General features: G+C 44.7%; 1 protein-coding gene across 3 annotated transcripts in view; it reads right to left on the bottom strand.

Annotated features, from left to right (window-relative positions):
* Positions 1 to 129: 129 nt before the first annotated feature.
* The window catches only part of LOC139567219 (BRD4-interacting chromatin-remodeling complex-associated protein-like), a 58,508-nt gene continuing 35,917 nt past the window's right edge, over positions 130 to 22,720 (bottom strand). For 2 of the 3 annotated variants that reach the window (XM_071388690.1, XM_071388691.1), the window contains 9 exons: positions 20,563 to 20,706; positions 13,265 to 13,819; positions 13,026 to 13,155; positions 12,847 to 12,959; positions 11,041 to 11,093; positions 10,744 to 10,892; positions 8,286 to 8,380; positions 7,974 to 8,076; positions 130 to 3,552 (listed from right to left, as the gene is read on the bottom strand). In XM_071388690.1, coding sequence (XP_071244791.1) covers positions 1,250 to 3,552; positions 7,974 to 8,076; positions 8,286 to 8,380; positions 10,744 to 10,892; positions 11,041 to 11,093; positions 12,847 to 12,959; positions 13,026 to 13,155; positions 13,265 to 13,819; positions 20,563 to 20,706 — 3,645 coding nt within the window. In that variant the 3' untranslated portion in view covers positions 130 to 1,249. The remainder of the gene's footprint in view (positions 3,553 to 7,973; positions 8,077 to 8,285; positions 8,381 to 10,743; positions 10,893 to 11,040; positions 11,094 to 12,846; positions 12,960 to 13,025; positions 13,156 to 13,264; positions 13,820 to 20,562; positions 20,707 to 22,720) is intronic. The other variant, XM_071388692.1, reaches the window with a different exon arrangement.

The following is a 22,720-nucleotide window of genomic DNA, read 5'->3' as shown; positions in this document are numbered from 1 at the left end:
AGGGAGACGGAACAGTAAACAGGCATTTCAATGTCATAGCCATATAGATACCGGCTGGAACACGGTTTGAACCAATCAGCAGCCAGGATTAGACCCACCTAAAAGGATTATAAGCATCAACTCTTTCAATAAAGATTTAATTTACCGTTTTATTTATTTATTTAAAAGTGTCATTATACACAATAAATACAATACAAAATTAATCTAATACTATACTTCAAATTATCTTTTTTTGTACATTATTGTTGGTTTGTCCATGTTGCTGTTGCTCTTGGGTTTGAATTGTCCAACAGGCTTTGAAGATAAGGATGTTGGGATGAACAGTGAGAGGGGCGAAGGAGAGAATAAGAGATTTGATAAATGTGGCCATGTTAACTGAAATGCATCCTAGCCTACTGAACGCCAGCCATGGTCAGGACAACCAGAGGACATGTTTTAACATGTAAAGGTGATTTCATACTTACATGTTTCATTGACAGCTCATCGTCATTACAGTAATAGGGTTCTTAGAGAGAGCGGCAGCCTCAACAGTCAACCAGAAAGTCAGCCACCAGTCAGTCAACCACCTCAACATTTAACCATACTACAACATGTATTTGAAAGAACCACAACCTAACCATCTAGCTAAGAAGAACTGAACAGCTGGGACCAGAACGTGTATTTGTGGTGATGATAGAAGTCAGAATATGGAAAAAGAGACGTGGAGCTGTAATGATGATGAGATAGCTAACACAAGCCTCTCCTCTGTGGTTTACCTACTGAAGAGAGGCTTTAGGGAGCTCTATGCAGTCTTGCCTTGATTATGTTCAGTAGAGCAAACCGTAGCAAAACATTTAATCACAGAAAAACAAATCTCTTATTATTGGACAAGTTCCTGTAGTTTTCTCCTGTTTTATACCTACTGAACATGACCCAGGTCTTATTGGTTATACAGACAGGCGGGCAGCAGCTATAACATGATGACTAAAGAATGGAATACAGCGGGAATGAAAAAGGAAAACCTTCAATAATACAAAAAAACTGGAGACAAATGAATCAAATTGATGATTGAGCGTAGTTGAGAGAGCAGAGGGTACTGCCACAGAGTAAAGCATACCTTTTTACAGAGAAAGTCATCACCATCCATCCAGTGACTGTGAGCATTGTAAAGTAAACAACATTCAGATGGACAAACAAGGCCAACCGAGCTTGTCAGAGCAGTGAGAGAGTTAATCCTCTCTCCTCTCTTCAGTCCCAACTGTTGTGTGTGTTATCTGCTGTGAGTCTGTGGCACCAGTCCTCTGCCTCCAACCTGAGAGTGATGGGCCAGAGAGGATGAAGATGAAGAGGAGACTGAGGGTCTGTATGTGTGTGAGGAGGGCTGGGGGGCCGCGGGTCGCTGGTGTGGCCTGCCGGAGCCCCCTTTGGCTCCACGCGGCGTGGGCCCCTGGGCCTGGCCCTGCAAGTTGAGGATGGTGTCGATGGCACACTGCAGGTGCTCGTTAAGAGACTCATCGTGTGGCGGGGAACCGGAGGAGAAGGAGGCGTTGTCCATGACAGGAGAGTCTGACTTACAGCGCTTTGCAGGAAGTGATGAGTCTCTGTAACAAAAAGTGTCTGGCGGCGAGGAAGGGGGCCCAGGGGCATGCTGGTCCATTCTGAACGTATCACCCCCCCCGCCGCCACCTGACCTCTGGTGGTTTTTACTGCTCACCCTCTTATACCTCCCCATGTCCGCCCCTCTGTCCCAATGATCCCCTTCTCTTCCCCTCTCCTCCTCCTCTCTGTCTGAGAGATGCTGCTGGGTGTTTGTGATGCCCTGCACTAGGCCAGGAGAGGAGGGGGAGGAGTTCCCCAGCCTCAGGGCCTCCCGGCTGAGCTCTGTAAGGGAGCCCCCCTCCCTGGGGCTGCCTCCTCTCTTCTCCAGCTTCAAGCTGGCGATCACTGTCCCCTCTGAGGGAGAGGGTGAGGAGGGTGGGGGGGGAGAATTGGGGGGCGAGGGGGAGGGACGGGGGTACGGGACACTGTCTCCTCCTCCCCCCGGTACGCCCGGTCGGACGCGGGGGCTGATGTTCTCCCGGTAAGTCTTCCGTAGAGGCAGGCGGCAGGTGGTCTGAGGGGAAGTGGCCGTGGAGGCGGGGTTACGCTTGACTCCACCCACATTGTGATGTTCTAACGCTCCGTTCATCTGAGCCGTGGAGGAGGAAGCGGGCGCTGTGACTCTCTGTGGGCTGGGGGTCGCCTGTGTGGTTGCTATGAAGACCGTTGCTGAGGAGACTGTGTTACAGCTAGTGGGAGGAGTCCTAATGACAGTTATAGAAGGTGGCGTGGCTAGTGCTGCTGTTTGGGCTTTATGGAGTGTAGGCGCCGGTTGGGGCCGGGTCGTTGGGAGTGTAGGCGCCGGGTGGGGCTGGGTGGTAGGGTGTGGCTGTGGCTTAGGGTGGGGCTGGGTGGTAGGGTGGGGCTGGGTGGTAGGGTGTGGCTGTGGCTTAGGGTGGGGCTGGGTGGTAGGGTGTGGCTGGGTGGTAGGGTGGGGCTGGGTGGTAGGGTGGGGCTGGGTGGTAGGGTGGGGCTGGGTGGTAGGGTGGGGCTGGGTGGTAGGGAGTGCCGGCGCCGGTTGGGGCCGGGTGGTAGGGTGGGGCTGTGGCTTAGGGTGGGGTGTGGATGGTGTGTGGACCGGGTCGAGGGCGGTGTTATGCACCACCTTACTAAACCCCGCCTCCTGCTTGATCTTGAGCTTCAAGCCGATGCGTGGGCGGGCGGCGTACGTCTTCATGGGGGGTTTACTGGTCCTCCGGGGGAGAGTATCACCATCCTCAGCTGGACGAGAGGAGGCGAAAGGGTGGTGGGGTGAGTGACGGGAGGGAGGTGGAGGAGCGCGGCTGAAGGATGAGCTGTGACTCTGGATGTCGGCTGTCTGTCTGACCCCTGACCCCGACCTGGCCACAGGAGCTGGGGAGCTGGACCAGGAGACAGACGCCCCTGCTCCTCCCTGCTTTATCACCAGCTTGGTGGAGGGGAAGTGGGCCGGAATCGGTGTTGGGGCTGGATCAGGGGCAACACCACTCCTTACGGTGCTGGGCTCAAACCACTGGGGCTGAGGCTGAGGACGGGGCTGGGACAGGGGCTGAGGATGGGGCTGAGGACGGGGCTGGGACAGGGGCTCAGGATGGGGCTGGGACAGGAGCTGGGGATGGGGCTGGGACAGGGGCTGAGGACGGGGCTGGGACAGGGGCTCAGGATGGGGCTGAGGATGAGGACGGGGCTGGGACAGGGGCTGAGGATGGGGCTGGGACAGGGGCTGAGGATGGGGCTGGGACCGGGGCTGAGGATGGGGCTGGGACAGGGGCTGAGGACGAGGCTGGGACAGGGGCTGAGGACGAGGCTGGGACAGGGGCTGAGGACGAGGCTGGGACAGGGGCTGAGGACGAGGCTGGGACAGGGGCTGAGGATGGAGCTGAGCCTGGAGCTGAGGCTCAGGATGGGGCTGGGACTGGAGCTGAGGCTTGGACTGGGCCATGTTGGCAGCTCCACTCTCAATCTCCATCATCCTTGAGTTGGCCACATACTCCTCTGGAGAGAGAGAGAGAGATGGAAGTTATCAGATGAATTAGAGATGATAGACCAGACCAAAGGTAAAGCTATTACACATAGTCCACAGTTCTGTCAAAACTAATCTGGCTATGCGCTTCTCGGCTGTACACAGGAGGGCCAGTATGACCATTCAAAAGTTTGGACACCTACTCATTCCAGGGTTTTTCTATATTTGTACTATTTTCTACATTGTAGAATAACAGTGAAGACATCAAAACTATGAAATAACACATATGGAATCATGTAGTAACCAAAAAAGGTAAACAAATGTAAATAAATGTTATATTGTAGATTCTTCAACAGCCACCCTTTGCCTTGATGACAGCTTGGCACACTCTTGTATGGGTATAGGCATCTAAACGTCTGACCCTCTGGGAATGTGATGAAAGAAATAAAAGCTGAAATAAATCACTCTACTATTATTCTGACATTTCACATTCTTCAAATAAAGTGGAGATCCTAACTGACTTAAGGCAGGGAATTTTTACTAGAATTAAATGTCAGAAATTGTGAAAAACTGAGTTTAAATGTATTTGCCTAAGGTGTATGTAAACTTTCGACTTCAACTGTACATACCTATATCTAATATACATATTTATCTAATATACATATATCTAATATCTATATCTAATATACATATATCTAATATACATATTTATCTCATATCTATATCTAATATACATATGTATCTAATATCTATATCTAATATATCTAATATACATATTTATCTAATATCTATATCTAATATACATATTTATCTAATATCTATATCTAATATACATATTTATCTAATATCTAATATACATATTTATCTAATATCTATATCTAATATACATATTTCTAATATAAACTAATATAAACGTCCCTTTTTCTGGACCCTGTCTTTCAAAGATAATTCGTAAAAATCGAAATAACTTCACAGATCTTCATTGTAAAGGGTTTAAACACTGTTTCCCATGCTTGTTCAATGAACCATAAATAATCAATGAACATGCACCTGTGGAACGGTCGTTAAGACTAACAGCTTACAGACGGTAGGCAATTAAGGTCACAGTTATGAAAACTTAGGACACTAAAGAGGCCTTTCTACTGACTCTGAAAAACACCAAAAGAAAGATGCCCAGAGTCCCTGCTCATCTGCGTGAACGTGCCTTAGGCATGCTGCAAGGAGGCATGAGGACTACAGATGTGGTCAGGGCCAATGTAGGTATGTATAGGCATGTATATTAGATATAGGTATGTATGTTAAATATATATCAGATATAGGAATGTTTATTAGATATAGGTATGTAAATTAAATATATATATTAGATATAGGCACATATATTAGATATAGGCATGTATATTAGATATAGGTATGAATATTAGATATGTATATTAGATATGTACAGTGGGGAGAACAAGTATTTGATACACTGCCGATTTTGCAGGTTTTCCTACTTACAAAGCATGTAGAGGTCTGTAATTTTTATCATAGGTACACTTCAACTATGAGAGACGGAATCTAAAACAAAAATCCAGAAAATCACATTGTATGATTTTTAAGTAATTAATTTGCATTTTATTGCATGACATAAGTATTTGATACATCAGAAAAGCAGAACTTAATATTTGGTACAGAAACCTTTGTTTGCAATTACAGAGATCATACGTTTCCTGTAGTTCTTGACTAGGTTTGCACACACTGCAGCAGGGATTTTGGCCCACTCCTCCCTACAGATCTTCTCCAGATCCTTCAGGTTTCGGGGCTGTCGCTGGGCAATACGGACGTTCAGCTCCCTCCAAAGATTTTCTATTGGGTTCAGGTCTGGAGACTGGCTAGGCCACTCCAGGACCTTGAGATGCTTCTTACGGAGCCACTCCTTAGTTGCCATGGCTGTGTGCTTCGTGTCGTTGTCATGCTGGAAGACCCAGCCACGACCCATCTTCAATGCTCTTACTGAGGGAAGGAGGTTGTTGGCCAAGATCTCGCGATACATGGCCCCATCCATCCTCCCCTCAATACGGTGCAGTCGTCCTGTCCCCTTTGCAGAAAAGCATCCCCAAAGAATGATGTTTCCACCTCCATGCTTCACGGTTGGGATGGTGTTCTTGGGGTTGTACTCATACTTCTTCTTCCTCCAAACACGGCGAGTGGAGTTAGACCAAAAAGCTCTATTTTTGTCTCATCAGACCACATGACCTTCTCCCATTCCTCCTCTGGATCATCCAGATGGTCATTGGCAAACTTCAGACGGGCCTGGACATGCACTGGCTTAAGCAGGGGGACCTTGCGTGCGCTGCAGGATTTTAATCCATGACGGCGTAGTGTGTTACTAATGGTTTTCTTTGAGACTGTGGTCCCAGCTCTCTTCAGGTCATTGACCAGGTCCTGCCGTGTAGTTCTGGGCTGATCCCTCACCTTCCTCATGATCATTGATGCCCCACGAGGTGAAATCTTGCATGGAGCCCCAGACCGAGGGTGATTGACCGTCATCTTGAACTTCTTCCATTTTCTAATAATTGCGCCAACAGTTGTTTCCTTCTCACCAAGCTGCTTGCCTATTGTCCTGTAGCCCATCCCAGCCTTGTGCAGGTCTACAATTTTATCCCTGATGTCCTTACACAGCTCTCTGGTCTTGGCCATTGTGGAGAGGTTGGAATCTGTTTGATTGAGTGTGTGGACAGGTGTCTTTTATACAGGTAACGAGTTCAAACAGGTGCAGTTAATACAGGTAATGAGTGGAGAACAGGAGGGCTTCTTAAAGAAAAACTAACAGGTCTGTGAGAGCCGGAATTCTTACTGGTTGGTAGGTGATCAAATACTTATGTCATGCAATAAAATGCAAATTAATTATTTAAAAATCATACAATGTGATTTTCTGGATTTTTGTTTTAGATTCCGTCTCTCACAGTTGAAGTGTACCTATGATAAAAATGACAGACCTCTACATGCTTTGTAAGTAGGAAAACCTGCAAAATCGGCAGTGTATCAAATACTTGTTCTCCCCACTGTATATAAGAAATGTATACAGTGATCCCTCGCCACTTCGCGGTTCACTTATCGCGGATTCGCTATTTCGCGGATTTTCATAATGCATTTTTTTTTTTTTTTTGGTGCATTGTGCTCTGCATTCTGATTCGCTAAAAACTCACTCCCGCTTCTTGTATCAAAACATGCTACGAATTGTGCTATCATTTTGTCGTCTCGTGCAGTTATGTGTACGTACATAAAACAGCTTGGCAAATTTACATTAAGTTGGCCAGGAAGGAAGGAAGGACTAACGCTTGGTCGCTTAGCAACCATGGTGCGAATGGCCACTGAACTTAAGCGAGTAGCTGAGGAATGGGACCCTTTGATGAGCCGTTCATTACAGTTCTCCAACGTAATCGATGGTGGCATGTCGGTGTACAAGGATCTTTTTGCAAAGAAGAAAAAAGAGCGACAACAGCTGCCTATCACTATGTTCTTCTCCCGAACAAACACACCTGCACCGCGGGCTTCAGAAGAAGAGAACACTGCAGAGCCAGGATGCAGCGGCCCAGTCTGAAGAGCAGTGAAACGGCCTACACGTGAGTCACTGTATTTGTATACATGTAATAGTTGCTAATTGTAAAAAAAAAAAAAGTTTTCTATTTCGCGGATTTCACTTATCGCGGGTCATTTTCGGAACGTAACCCCCGCGATAAACGAGGGATTACTGTATTCCATATAGGCATGCATATTAGATATGCATATTAGATATGCATATTAGATATGTATATCAGATATGCATATCTGATATGTATATTAGATATGTATATTAGATATGCATATTAGATATGTATATTAGATATGCATATTAGATATGCATGCATATTAGATATGCATGCATATTAGATATGCATGCATATTAGATATGTATATTAGATATGCATGCATATTAGATATAGGCATGTATATTAGATATGTATATTAGATATAGGCATGCGTATTAGATATAGGCATAGAACCCAATTGAACATCTTTCGAGACACCTCAACATAGCTGTGCAGAGACGCTCAACATCTAACCTGACAAAGCTTGACAGGATCTGCAGAGAAGAATGAGACAAACTCCCAAATGCCAAGCTTGTAGCATCATACTAAAGAAGAATTGAGGCTGTAATCGCTGCCAAAGGTGCTTCAACAAAGTACTGAGGTAAAGGGTCTGAATACTTATGTAAATGTGATATTTACCTTTATTTTATACATTCGTAAACATTTAAAAAAACAAAACTGTTTTTGCTTTGTCATTATGGGGTAGTGTGTGTAGATTGATGGGGGAAAAAGTTATGATTCCATTTTAGAATAAGGCTGTAACGTAACAAAATGTGGAAAAAGTCAAGGGGTCTGAAAACTTTACGAATTCAATGTATGTATATTAGATATAGATTTGTTACCAGGTCTGTCTCTGGCGAGGATGCGGTCCTGTCCCAGAGAGATCTTCTCTTCTTGAATAAACATCCTGTCCATCATTACCATCTCAGCTGACGGGCCAAGGCGCTGTGAAACCCAACAGCAACACAGCCAGCTAGTCAATCAATCAACCATAACACATAAGTTAGCAAGACAATCCTAGTGAGGGAGAAAGAGTAGACACTGAACAGACAGAACAGATAAATCACCTGGAGAAGGAACCCTAGTGAGGGAGGGCTGTAGCAGGAGACAGATAACTTAAATAACTTACCATTGATAATAAGGTAATAACTTACCGTTGATTCCTCAAAAAGCAGGTGTCTGTATTTATCCAGCATAGCCTGCGTTCTCTTCAGGAGCTGGCTGGAAACCCTCTCAAACTCATCATCCACTGAAGGGGAGAGAATTTGGAACAGGGGAGGTGGAGATCAGACAGTGGGAACCAATGGGACATAAATAGGGCTTGGAGTTTCTGGTCAGGTCATGTGGTCACTCCCGTCCATACATATTAGGGCTGGGAGTTTCTGGTCAGGTCATGTGGTCACTCCCGTCCATACATATTAGGGCTGGGAGTTTCTGGTCAGGTCATGTGGTCACTCCCGTCCATACATATTAGGGCTGGGAGTTTCTGGTCAGGTCATGTGGTCACTCCCGTCCATACATATTAGGGCTGGGAGTTTCTGGTCAGGTCATGTGGTCACTCCCGTCCATACATATTAGGGCTGGGAAATGCCAGGGACATCACGATTCTTAGGTGCCGATTCGACATGTATTGCGATTCTCTTCTCTTAGTTCGAGCGTCTGCTTCGTACAGACCTGACAAGTTTAAGCGGAGCGCGAAATGAATTATGGTCATTGTAGTTAATTACCACGTTTTCTGCGCTAAACTATATTGAATATTGGGCTGTTGGAAACTACAACTCCCTACTACATCGCACAGTTCAGGCATCATCTGATTTATCTCTACAGAAACAGCACATCAAGCTCACAGAAAGAAACAAAATGGAATTAAAATATTTCACCGATGTCGGTCAATTAGTTGTTTAAAACCCCCAAAATAACAGACATTTCCGTTAATCGCTCAGCACTACTCACTATTTAAAAGAATATGGAGAGCTATAGGATGAAAGCACAGGAGTTTTGGCGCAAGTACAGAAAACTAGCGCTACCTACTTTTTTTTAACTTTTTTTTTTACATATCAATACTTGGAGTCAAAGTTATCAATATAATATTGTCGAAAATAATATTGCAATATAATTAAGCAATAAGGCCCGAGGGGGTGTGGTATATGGCCAATATACCACGGCTAATAGCTGTTCTTAGACACGACGCAACGCGGCCCATAGCCGTGGTATATTGGCCATGTACCACAAACCATGAGGAGCCTTATTGTAAACTGGTTACCAACGTAATTACCACAGTAAAAATAAGTTGCCATACCCGTGGTATACAGTCAATATATACCACTGCTGTCAGCCAATCAGCATTCAGGGTTCAAACCACCCAGTTTATAATACTGTATCAACCCCCCCCCAATCACAAAAACACATGTTAACAGCAGAGTGTGTGTACCTCTGTGGTAGCCGTGGGGTGGCAGTGCCCTGGTAGAGGTGGTAAGGCACCAGGCGGGTCAGGGTGTGTGTACCTCTGTGGTAGTCGTGTGGTGCGGTGGCAGTGCCCTGGTAGAGGTGGTAAGGCACCAGGCGGGTCAGAGTGTGTACGTACCTCTGTGGTAGTCGTGTGGTGTGGTGGCAGTGCCCTGGTAGAGGTGGTAAGGCACCAGCCGGGTCAGAGTGTGTACGTACCTCTGTGGTAGTCGTGTGGTGTGGTGGCAGTGCCCTGGTAGAGGTGGTAAGGCACCAGGCGGGTCAGAGTGTGTACGTACCTCTGTGGTAGTCGTGTGGTGTGGTGGCAGTGCCCTGGTAGAGGTGGTAAGGCACCAGGCGGGTCAGAGTGTGTACGTACCTCTGTGGTAGTCGTGTGGTGTGGTGGCAGTGCCCTGGTAGAGGTGGTAAGGCACCAGGCGGGTCAGAGTGTGTACGTACCTCTGTGGTAGTCGTGTGGTGTGGTGGCAGTGCCCTGGTAGAGGTGGTAAGGCACCAGCCGGGTCAGGGTGTGTGTACCTCTGTGGTAGTCGTGTGGTGTGGTGGCAGTGCCGTGGTAGAGGTGGTAAGGCACCAGCCGGGTCAGAGTGTAAGTACCTCTGTGTTTGTCGTGTGGTGTGGTGGCAGTGCCCTGGTAGAGGTGGTAAGGCACCAGCCGGGTCAGGGTGTGTGTACCTCTGTGGTAGTCGTGTGGTGTGGTGGCAGTGCCCTGGTAGAGGTGGTAAGGCACCAGCCGGGTCAGAGTGTAAGTACCTCTGTGGTAGTCGTGTGGTGGGGTGGCAGTGCCCTGGTAGAGGTGGTAAGGCACCAGGCGGGTCAGGGTGTGTGTACCTCTGTGGTAGTCGTGTGGTGTGGTGGCAGTGCCCTGGTAGAGGTGGTAAGGCACCAGGCGGGTCAGGGTGTGTACGTACCTCTGTGGTAGTCGTGTGGTGCGGTGGCAGTGTCCTGGTAGAGGTGGTAAGGCACCAGGCGGGTCAGGGTGTGTGTACCTCTGTGGTAGTCGTGTGGTGTGGTGGCAGTGCCCTGGTAGAGGTGGTAAGGCACCAGGCGGGTCAGGGTGTGTACGTACCTCTGTGGTAGTGGTGTGGTGTGGTGGCAGTGCCCTGGTAGAGGTGGTAAGGCACCAGCCGTGTCAGAGTGTGTACGTACCTCTGTGGTAGTCGTGTGGTGTGGTGGCAGTGCCCTGGTAGAGGTGGTAAGGCACCAGGCGGGTCAGGGTGTCTTCAAAGCACTGGAAGGAAGAGCTGTAGTCTGGGTGGAGGACTGAGCCCTGCTGCTTCCTCAGCTGCTCCAACATCCTACACACACCACACAGGGTCGAGGAAGATAGGTCACAAGACTGAATTGCCATACGTTTAACAAGCGGTAGGACAACACTCATGCGCACAAACAAACACATAAAAAGAAGACAGAAAAACATTCCAGGAGAATGATACAGGAGCATACCTGGCTTCCTTGCTGGGTTTAGCCATACTGAAAGGCATCTTCATAGCAGCAGTCTGTCAGGTGAACAAGACATAGCATCCATGACCATCACAGCATCAGAACACAGACCCAGATTGATTAGACAGGTGATTAAATAGAGTCAGAAATGGAAGCCAGCAGGATTGGTTGAGGGTCTCCTGACCTGTGTTTGTAGAGAGGCCAGACCAGGGCTGAAAGTCTGCTGTGTAAACAATACTATTGAACCTTTATTTATCCAGGTATGTCAGTTAACTTCTTATGGATGAGGGCAGTATTGAGTAGCTTTAATGAATAAGGTGCCCAGAGTAAACTGCATGCTACTCAGGCCCAGAAGCTAAGATATGCATATTATTAGTAGATTTGGATAGAAAACACTCTGAAGTTTCTAAAACTGTTTGAATGATGTCTGTGAGTATAACAGAACTCATATGGCAGGCAAAAACCTGAGAACAAAATCCAACCAGGAAGTGGGAAATCTGAGGTTTGTAGTTTTTCAACTCTTTGCCTATCCAAGATAGTGTAAATTTGGTCCGATTGCACTTCCTACGGCTTCCACTAGATGTCAACAGTCTTTAGAACTTTGTTTGAGGCTTCTACTGTGAAGGGGGAGAGAATGAGAGCTGTTTCAACCAGAGGTCTGGCAGAGTGCCATGAGCTCAGTCAGTTAGCTGCGTTCCATTGCATTTCTAAAGACAAAGGAATTCTCCGATTGAGACATTATTGAAGATTTATGTTAAAAACATCCTAAAGATTGATTCTATACATCGGTTGACATGTTTCTACGAACTGTAACGGAACATTTGGACTTTTCGTCTGGACCTAGTGCTCGCGCCTCATGAATTTGGATTTGTGACCTAAACGCGCGAACATAAAGGAGGTATTTGTACATAAATTATGGATTTTATCAAACAAAACAAACATTTAGTGTGGAACTGGGATTCCTGGGAGTGCATTCCGGTGAAGATCATCAAAGGTAAGTGAATTTTTATAATGCTATTTCTGACTTCTGTTTACTCCACAACATGGCGGGTATCTGTATGGCTTGTTTTTGTGTCTGAGCACCGTACTCAGATTATTGCATGGTGTGCTTTTTCCGTAAAGCTTTTTTGAAATCTGACACAGCGGTTGCATTAAGGAGAGGTTTATCTAAAATTCCATGCATAACACTTGTATCTTTTATCAATGTTTATTATGAGTATTTCTGTAAATTGACGTGGCTCTCTGCAAAATCACCGGATGTTTTGGAACTACTGAACGTAACGCGCCAATGTAAACTGAGATTTTTGGATATAAATATGAACTTTATCGAACAAAACATACATGTATTGTGTAACATGAAGTCCTATGAGTGTCATCTGATGAAGATCATCAAAGGTTAGTGATTCATTTTATCTCTATTTCTGCTTTTTGTGACTCCTCTGTCTGGAAAAATGGCTGTGTTTTTCTGTGACTAGTTGCTGATCTAACATAATCGTTTGGTGTGCTATCGTCGTAAAGCCTTTTTGAAATCGGACACTGTGTTGGGATTAACACCAAGTTCATCTTTAAAATGGTGTAAAATACTTGTATGTTTGAGGAATTTTAATTATGAGATTTCAGTTGTTTGAATTTGGCTCCCTGCAGTTTCACTGGCTGTTGTCATATCGATCCCGTTAACGGGACTTCAGCCGTAAGAAGTTTTTAAGAACAAATTCGTATTTATTTAAATTTGATGGCCAATAAAGCTTTTTGAATTTAAAGGAGTCAAATGGTTGTGATGAGGGTTGAGCATCAGTAGGTGTTACCTACCTGTACAGCCTGGTGTACTGACTGTTGACCAGGCTGGTGTGCTGACTGGTTAAGGTTAGCTTGAGCCACGCCCCCCTGGGTCACCTGAGCTCCTGACAACACATCATTGGATGCTGAAAAGAGAGATGGGAGTCAGATCAGGAACACATTTCACAGTAGTAATGTTGTTTCTTTCTGACCTGTGGCAGGAGTCTTGACCAGCACAGACGACTGAGGAGCAGGCACGTCTTGTTGTTGACCACCATGTTGTTGGGGTTGGGGCTGGCTTTGCTGCTGCCGTTTGGCCTGTAGTAGAATGTTCTGTTGGATCTGAGCGTGAATAAAGAGAGAAAATTGATTATTTGAATACTTTGATAAACACTCAGATAGCAGCCAAAAGTCAAAACATCTGAGCAGTGAGAAGTGTGTTCCTTCACACCTGGTGTTTCTGTTGTGGAGAGGGCTGAGCACCGACCAGCTGCAGACGGTGCTGCCGCTCTGCTGTTAAGACCTGGGTCTTCAACACCTCACCCCCGGGGTCCCCCACCTGGCTAGCAGTGAAATGGAGCCCTGCCAGAGGGGCCTGGAGGATGTGGGGGGGTTTGGGGGAGCGAGAGGGAGGGGGGACATCCGATTGGTAGAGAGCAGGCTGGGAGGGGGGCCGGGGCTGAAGGTGTATCTGTTGTTGTTGTGGGGCAGGCTGGGAGGGGGGCCGGGGCTGAAGGTGTATCTGTTGTTGCTGCTGCTGTTGTAGTAGTGCAGGCTGGGAGGGGCCTGGTATCTGGTTCTGGATAATGAACATTGGGGGAAGAGAGGAGGGGGTACAGGATCGGGCGGGGGTCTGGGGTTGAGAAGGTGGCCAGGACTGGGGGGAATGCATGGGGAGAGGGGAGGGCTGGGGGCTGTCCGACAGAGGGAGGGCAGTGTGGGAGGCCAGGGGCTGGGAGGAGCTCTGGAGCTTCAGTTGCTGCTGCTGGCCACCCGCCTGGGGCATCTGGGGTTAGAGGTCAAAACAAACAGGAAACACGTCAGAAACCAACACAGAGGATACAAACATGATATTTGGGTTCCAAATAATACAACTAATACTAGAACATGTGGGACAGCATTTTAAACAGGTCAGGCAGCTATAGGACACCAAGCTAAAAAAACAAGTATTAATAGTAGTAGAAGTAGTATTGATAGTAGTAGTAGTAATATTGATAGTAGTAGCAGTAGTAGTAGTATTGATAGTAGTAGTAGTAGTACTAATATTTAAAGTAGTAGTAGTAGTAGTAGTAGCAGTAGTAGTAATATTCAAAGTAGTAGTAGTAGTAGTCATATTCAAAGTAGTAGTAGTAGTAGTAATATTCAAAATAGTAGTAGTAGTAGTAGTACTATTTAAAGTTGTAGTAGTAGTAGTAGTAGTAGTAATATTTAAAGTTGTAGTAGTAGTAGTAGTAGTAGTAGTAATAATATTTAAAGTTGTAGTAGTAGTAATAATATTTAAAGTAGTAGTAGTAGTAGATAGTAATATTTAAAGTTGTAGTCGTAGTTGTAGTAGTAATATTTAAAGTAGTAGTAGTAGTAAATAGTAATATTTAAAGTAGTAGTAGTAAATAGTAATATTTAAAGTAGTAGTAGTAGTAGTAAATAGTCATATTTAAAGTAGTAGTAGTAGTAAATAGTCATATTTAAAGTAGTAGTAGTAGTAGTAGTAAATAGTAATATTTAAAGTAGTAGTAGTAGTAAATAGTAATATTTAAAGTAGTAGTAGTAGTAGTAAATAGTAATATTTAAAGTAGTAGTAGTTGTAGTAAATAGTACTATTTAAAGTAGTAGTAGTAAATAGTAATATTTAAAATAGTAGTAGAGTAGTAAATAGTAATTTTTAAAATAGGTGTAGTAGTAAATAGCAATATTTAAAGTAGTAGTAGTAGTAAATAGTCATATTTAAAGTAGTAGTAGTAGTAGTAGTAAATAGTAATATGTTATGTAGTGGTAGTAGTAAACAGTAATATTTAAAGTAGTAGTAAATAGTAATATTTAAAGTAGTAGTAGATAGTAATATTTAAAGTTGTAGAAGTAGTAGTAGTAGTAATATTTAAAGTTGTAGTAGAAGTAGTAGTAGTAGTAATATTTAAAGTTGTAGTAGAAGTAGTAGTAGTAGTAATATTTAAAGTTGTAGTAGAAGTAGTAGTAGAAGTAATATTTAAAGTTGTAGTAGTAGTAATATTTAAAGTAGTAGTAAATAGTAATATTTAAAGTTGTAGTTGTAGTAGTAATATTTAAATTAGTAGTAGTAGTAAAATTTAAAGTAGTAGTAGTAGTAAATAGTAATATTTTAAGTAGTAGTAGTAGTAGTAAATAGTAATATTTAAAGTAGTAGTAGTAGTAAATAGTAATACTTAAAGTAGTAGTAGTAGTTGTAGTAAATAGTACTATTTAAAGTAGTAGTAGTTGTAATAAATAGTACTATTTAAAGTAGTAGTAGTAGTAAATAGTACTATTTAAAGTAGTAGTAGAGTAGTAAATAGTAATATTTAAAATAGTAGTAGAGTAGTAAATAGTAATTTTTAAAATATGTGTAGTAGTAAATAGTAATATTTAAAGTAGTAGTAGTAGTAGTAAATAGTAATATGTTAAGTAGTGGTAGTAGTAAACAGTAATATTTAAAGTAGTAGTAGTAGTAAATAGTAATATTTAAAGTAGTAGTAGTAGAGTAGTAATTAGTAACATTTAAAGTAGTAGTAGTAAATAGTAATATTTAAAGTAGTAGTAAATAGTAATATTTAAAGCAGTAGTAGTAAATAGTGATATATAAGTAGTAGTAAATAGTAATATTTAACGTAGTAGTAGCAGTAAATAGTAGTAATATTTAAAGCAGTAGTAGTAGTAGTAAATAGTAATATTTAAAGTAGTAGTAAATAGTAATATTTAGAGTAGTAGTAGTTGTAAATAGTAATATTTAAAGTAGTAGTAGTAGTAGTAGTAAATAGTAATATTTAAAGTAGTAGTAGTAGTAGTAGTAAATAGTAATATTTAAAGTAGTAGTAGTGGTGGTACAGGTCTGCAGCAGGACGGGACGGGGGGGGTTATTAAAGCCTAGAATATCTAATAGGGTCTGGCTCCAGCAGTTACCTACTCAGCTACCTACTCAGCTACCTACTCACGCCCCAGACACTGAGACACCAGAGAGGACGGTGCGCCACTGTCACTAACAGCATGGGTGGTGAAAATACATAAAATATTTGAATAGGGTAGCTAGTGTGTACTAGCCAACTACCTAGTGTGTACTAGCCAACTACCTAGTGTGTACTAGCTAGCTGCACAAGTACCAGTGGTTTACATAACGTCCTGGACCAGTATGTGCGTAGCACCCTGACACCCTGGACCAGAGCCACTGGGCCAACTGGTATGTGCGTAGCACCCTGACACCCTGGACCAGAGCCACTGGGCCAACTGGTATGTGCGTAGCACCCTGACACCCTGGACCAGAGCTACTGGGCCAACTGGTATGTGCGTAGCACCCTGACACCCTGGACCAGAGCTACTGGGCCGACTGGTATGTGCGTAGCACCCTGACACCCTGGACCAGAGCCACTGGGCCGACTGGTATGTGCGTAGCACCCTGACACCCTGGACCAGAGCTACTGACTCACACGATACACGAGACCAAGAAACGTCTACAGGTTGCACACGCACAGTCATTTGAAAGAATAACAAAACTTCAGCAAGACAACTCAAAAGGCGAAATCCATTAACGCCAAGGTAATGGAATTCATTGCCCTTGACAATCAACCGTTCTCCATTGTGGGTGATGTTGGCTTTCGCCGACTGGTCAAGCACCGGTTAACACTACCAGGTGCGCTATTTTTCAGATGTTGCCCTACCGGAGTTAAACAGTAATAGCGTCACTGCTATTAGCTTCACGACATACTACAGAACGCTGTTTGGGTCTTTGCGGGTCAAAAAAATACAGTAGCACTGTCAAAGCTGTACAAAAAAGTCAGCAAACACCGGCCACGAACGATGTGTTTACAAAACCCCGTTGGTAATAAAGCATTATTTTGTCGACCGCAACTTCTGGGGTAGCTAGCTCTAGCTTGGTACCTAGCTAGCACCAATACAACCAGCCTGAAAACAATGCCCAGTAGAAACTGCAGTCGTTTTCACTATTCTGAGCAATGATTTAGGAATCCTTGTAAGTATTAACTAGGTAGCCACTAGTTCGCCTATTGAAATTGAACTTCAGCTCATGAAAATAAATAGCTAGCCAGCTACTTAACCCTGTTGCCAAAGGCTAACGTTATTAGCAGCCAGCTAGCTTCATCTGGCTAGTGAGGCTTAACCCGGACCGGGTTGTGAAGCTAGCCACAATAATATTTAGGCACAATAGTGGAATTTGCAGTTTGCCTTCAAAATAAAAGTGCCATTGACAGTGATGCAAATTAATATAAATAGTAGAATTATGCCATACTTTTATTTTGAAGGCTAACTGCAAAGTCCACTATTGTGGCTAATCCTTATTGTGGCTAGCTTCACAAACAGTTGAAGTCAGATTTTTACATACAATTTAGCCAAATACATTTAAACTCAGTTTTTCACAATTCCTGACATTTAATCTGAGTAAAAATTCCCTGTCTTAGGTCAGGTAGGATCACCACTTTATTTGAAGAATGTGAAATGTCAGAATAATAGTAGAGAGAATGATTTATTTCAGCTTTTATTTCTTTCATCACATTCCCAGTGGGTCAGAAGTTTACATAGACTCAATTAGTATTTGGTAGCATTGCCTTTAAATTGTTTAACTTGGGTCAAATGTTTCGGGTAGCCTTCCACAAGCTTCCCACAATAAGTTGGGTGAATTTTGGCCCATTTCTCCTGACAGAGCTGGTGTAACTGAGTCAGGTTTTTGGCCTCCTTGCTTACACACGCTTTTTCAGTTCTGCACACATATTTTCTATGGGATTGAGGTCAGGGCTTTGTGATGGCCACTCCAATACCTTGATTTTGTTGTCCTTAAGCCATTTTGCCACAACTTTGGAAGTATGCTTGGGGTCATTGTCCATTTGGAAGACCCATTTGCGACCAAGCTTTAACTTCCTGACTGGTGTCTTGAGATTTTGCTTCAATATATCCACATAATTTTCCCTCCTCATGATGCCATCTATTTTGTGAAGTGCACCAGTCCCTCCTGCAGCAAAGCACCCCCACAACATGATGCTGCCACCCCCGTGCTTCACGGTTGGGATGGTGTTCTTCGGCTTGCAAGCCTCCCACTTTTTCCTCCAAACACAACGGTGGTCATTATGGCCAAACAGTTCTATTTTTGTTTTATCAGACCAGAGGACATTTCTCCAAAAAGTACAATCTTTGTCCCCATGTGTAGTTGCAAACCGTAGTCTGGCTTTTTTATGGCGGTTTTGGAGCAGTGGCTTCTTCCTTGCTGAGTGGCCTTTCAGGTTAGGTTGATATAGGACTTGTTTTACTGTGGATATATAGTGGGGCAAAAAAGTATTTAGTCAGCCACCAATTGTGCAAGTTCTCCCACTTAAAAAGATGAGAGGCCTGTACTTTTCTTCATAGGTACACTTCAACTATGACAGACAAAATGAGAAAAAAAGAATCCAGAAAATCACATTGTAGGATTTTTAATGAATTTATTTGCAAATTATGGTGGAAAATAAGTATTTGGTCACCTACAAACAAGCAAGATTTCTGGCTCTCACAGACCTGTAACTTCTTCTTTAAGAGGCTGCTCTGTCCTCCACTCGTTACCTGTATTAATGGCACCTGTTTGAACTTGTTATCAGTATAAAAGACACCTGTCCACAACCTCAAACAGTCACACTCCAAACTCCACTATGGCCAAGACCAAAGAGCTGTCAAAGGACACCAGAAACAAAATTGTAGACCTGCACCAGGCTGGGAAGACTGAATCTGCAATAGGTAAGCAGGTTGGTTTGAAGAAATCAACTGTGGGAGCAATTATTAGTTAATGGAAGACATACAAGACCACTGATAATCTCCCTCGATCTGGGGCTCCACGCAAGATCTCACCCCGTGGGGTCAAAATGATCACAAGAACGGTGAGCAAAAATCCCAGAACCACACGGGAGGACCTAGTGAATGACCTGCAGAGAGCTGGGACCAAAGTAACAAAGCCTACCATCAGTAACACACTACGCCGCCAGGGACTCAAATCCTGCAGTGCCAGACGTGTCCCCCTGCTTAAGCCAGTACATGTCCAGGCCTGTCTGAAGTTTGCTAGAGAGCATTTGGATGATCCAGAAGAAGATTGGGAGAATGTCATATGGTCAGATGAAACCAAAATATAACTTTTTGGTAAAAACTCAACTCGTCATGTTTGGAGGACAAAGAATGCTGAGTTGCATCCAAAGAACACCATACCTACTGTGAAGCATGGGGTTGGAAGCATCATGCTTTGGGGCTGTTTTTCTGCAAAGGGACCAGGACGACTGATCCGGATAAAGGAAAGAATGAATGGGGCCATGTATATTGAGATTTTGAGTGAAAACCTCCTTCCATCAGCAAGGGCATTGAAGATGAAACGTGGCTGGGTCTTTCAGCATGACAATGATCCCAAACACACCGCCCGGGCAACGAAGGAGTGGCTTCGTAAGAAGCATTTCAAGGTCCTGGAGTGGCCTAGCCAGTCTCGCGATCTCAACCCCATAGAAAATCTTTGGAGGGAGTTGAAAGTCTGTGTTGCCCAGCAACAGCCCCAAAACATCACTGCTCTAGAGGAGATCTGCATGGAGGAATGGGCCAAAATACCAGCAACAGTGTGTGAAAACCTTGTGAAGACTTACAGAAAACGTTTGACATCTGTCATTGCCAACAAAGGGTATATAACAAAGTATTGAGATAAACTTTTGTTATTGACCAAATACTTATTTTTCCACCATAATTTGCAAATAAATTCATTAAAAATCCTACAATGTGATTTTCTGGAATTTCTTTTCTCATTTTGTCTGTCATAGTTGAAGTGTACCTATGATGAAAATTACAGGCCTCTCTCCTCTTTTTAAGTGGGAGAACTTGCACAATTGGTGGCTGACTAAATACTGTTTTTCCCCACTGTGGATACATTTGTACCCGTTTCCTCCAGCATCTTCACAAGGTCTTTTGCTGTTGTTCTGGGATTGATTTGCACTTTTCGCACCAAAGTACGTTCATCTCTAGGAGACAGAACGCGTCTCCTTCCTGAGCGGTATGATGGCTGCGTGGTCCCATGGTGTTTATACTTGCGTACTATTGTTTGTACAGATGAACGTGGTACCTTCATTGTAACAAAATGTGGAAATAAAGGGTTGTGAATAGTTTCTAAAGGCACTCATCATCATCATCATATCGTATGTGAAGTCTCGGGAAATTCCCTACTTTAAACACCCACACACAAGATGAACTGAGATGGATTGGCATGGTGATTTAGAGAGGAAACAGAGATGGATTGGCATGGTGATTTAGAGAGGAGACAGAGATGGATTGGCATGGTGATTTAGAGAGGAAACAGAGATGGATTGGCATGGTGATTTAGAGAGGAGACAACCACCAGGTCTATGGTCAGGATGAACTGAGATGGAAGGTACAGATGAGAAACACACAGAGATCTAGCTGGCGAACGAAAGCGAGACAGAGAGAGAAGCCTGCAGGTCAACACAACGTCCTAACGCAGAGTGGCAGTAGCAGCAACAGGGGGTGGGGCTTAGCATAAACGGGCTTGTTGTCTACCTGGTTTACCACTGCTGTCTCAGCTAATTGGCTGTCATGGCCCGAGGAGGCTTGGCCAAAGCTGCTGTTGCTGCTGACGATAACGGACGCTGGCACGCCCACTGACATAGTGGGGACGGGGCCATTCTCTGTCTGTCGCTGGTCCTGACATGAGCACATTACCAAGTCAGGGAGGGAGGGAGGAGGTAAGGAGAGAGGAAAGGAGAGTAAAATAGTAAAAAAAAGATTGGACAGTTCAGACCAGGGGACCAAGGCATCAGTCTTATCTAGTTGGTCATTGTTAACTGTTCACTTCAGATCAACAACACAATGTCAGCAAAGACAGGAGGTAGAGAGAACAGAGAGGCAGAGAGAGGCAGAGAGCAGAGGGTGGGACAGAGTGTGCAGTGGTAGAGAGGAGAAGCGAGCAGAGGAGGGATGGAGCGCGCAGAGGTGAAGAGGAGATGCAAGGTGGAGAGGAGACGCAAGGTAGAGGTAGAGATTTAGAGGTAGTGACATAGAGGTAGTGACGTAGAGGTAGACACGTAGAGGTAGAGAGGTAGAGACGTAGAGGTAGAGACGTAGAGGTAGAGACGTAGAGGTAGAGAGGCAGAGGTAGAGAGGCAGAGGTAGAGAGGCAGAGACGTAGAGGTAGAGAGGCAGAGACGTAGAGGTAGAGACGTAGAGCTAGAAGTAGAGAGGAAGAGACGTAGAGGTAGAGAGGAAGAGACGTAGAGGTAGAGAGGAAGAGACGTAGAGGTAGAGAGGAAGAGACGTAGATGTAGAGACGTAGAGGTAGAGAGGAAGAGGTAGAGACGTAGAGGTAGTGACGTAGAGGGAGTGACGTATAGGTAGAGAGGAAGAGACGTAGAGGTAGTGACGTAGAGGTAGAGACGTAGAGGTAGTGACGTAGAGGGAGTGACGTATAGGTAGAGAGGAAGAGACGTAGAGGTAGAGACGTAGAGGTAGAGACGTAGAGGTAGAGAGGTAGATGTAGAGGAAGAGACGTAGACGTAGAGGTAGAGAGGAAGAGACGTAGAGGTAGAGAGGTAGAGGTAGAGAGGAAGAGACGTAGAGGTAGAGAGGTAGAGGTAGAGAGGAAGAGACATAGAGGTAGAGACGTAGAGGTAGAGAGGAAGAGACGTAGAGGTAGAGACGTAGAGGTAGAGAGGAAGAGACGTAGAGGTAGAGAGGAAGAGACGTAGAGGTAGAGGAAGAGACGTAGAGGTAGAGACGTAGAGGTAGAGGAAGAGACGTAGAGGAAGAGACGTAGAGGTAGAGAGGTAGAGGTAGAGAGGTAGAGGTAGAGAGGAAGAGACGTAGAGGTAGAGAGGAAGAGACGTAGAGGTAGAGACGTAGAGGTAGAGAGGAAGAGACGTAGAGGTAGAGAGGAAGAGACGTAGAGGTAGAGACGTAGAGGTAGAGAGGAAGAGACGTAGAGGTAGAGGAAGAGACGTAGAGATGTAGAGGTAGACGTAGAGACGTAGATAAAGAGACGTAGAGGTAGAGAGGAAGAGACATAGAGGTAGAGACGTAGAGGTAGACGTAGAGGTAGAGAGGTAGAAGTAGAGACGTAGAGGTAGAGACGTAGAGGTAGAGAGGAAGAGACGTAGAGGTAGAGAGGAAGAGACGTAGAGGTAGAGGAAGAGACGTAGAGGTAGAGACGTAGAGGTAGAGAGGAAGAGACGTAGAGGTAGAGAGGAAGAGACGTAGAGGTAGAGGAAGAGACGTAGAGGAAGAGACGTAGAGGTAGAGGAAGAGACGTAGAGGTAGAGAGGAAGAGACATAGAGGTAGAGACGTAGAGGTAGACGTAGAGGTAGAGAGGTAGAAGTAGAGACGTAGAGGTAGAGACGTAGAGGTAGAGAGGAAGAGACGTAGAGGTAGAGAGGAAGAGACGTAGAGGTAGAGAGGAAGAGACGTAGAGGTAGAGGAAGAGACGTAGAGGTAGAGAGGAAGGGACGTAGAGGTAGAGAGGTAGAGAGGAAGAGACGTAGAGGTAGAGACGTAGAGGTAGAGGAAGAGACGTAGAGGAAGAGACGTAGCGGTAGAGAGGAAGAGACGTAGCGGTAGAGAGGAAGAGACGTAGAGGTAGAGAGGAAGAGACGTAGAGGTAGAGAGGAAGAGACGTAGAGGTAGAGAGGAAGAGACGTAGAGGTAGAGAGGAAGAGACGTAGAGGT

Source organism: Salvelinus alpinus, unplaced genomic scaffold (assembly GCF_045679555.1).
Source record: "Salvelinus alpinus unplaced genomic scaffold, SLU_Salpinus.1 scaffold_78, whole genome shotgun sequence".
In the NCBI taxonomy this organism is placed as follows: Eukaryota; Metazoa; Chordata; class Actinopteri; order Salmoniformes; family Salmonidae; genus Salvelinus; species Salvelinus alpinus.
This window is presented reverse-complemented; position numbering and strand designations above follow the sequence as displayed.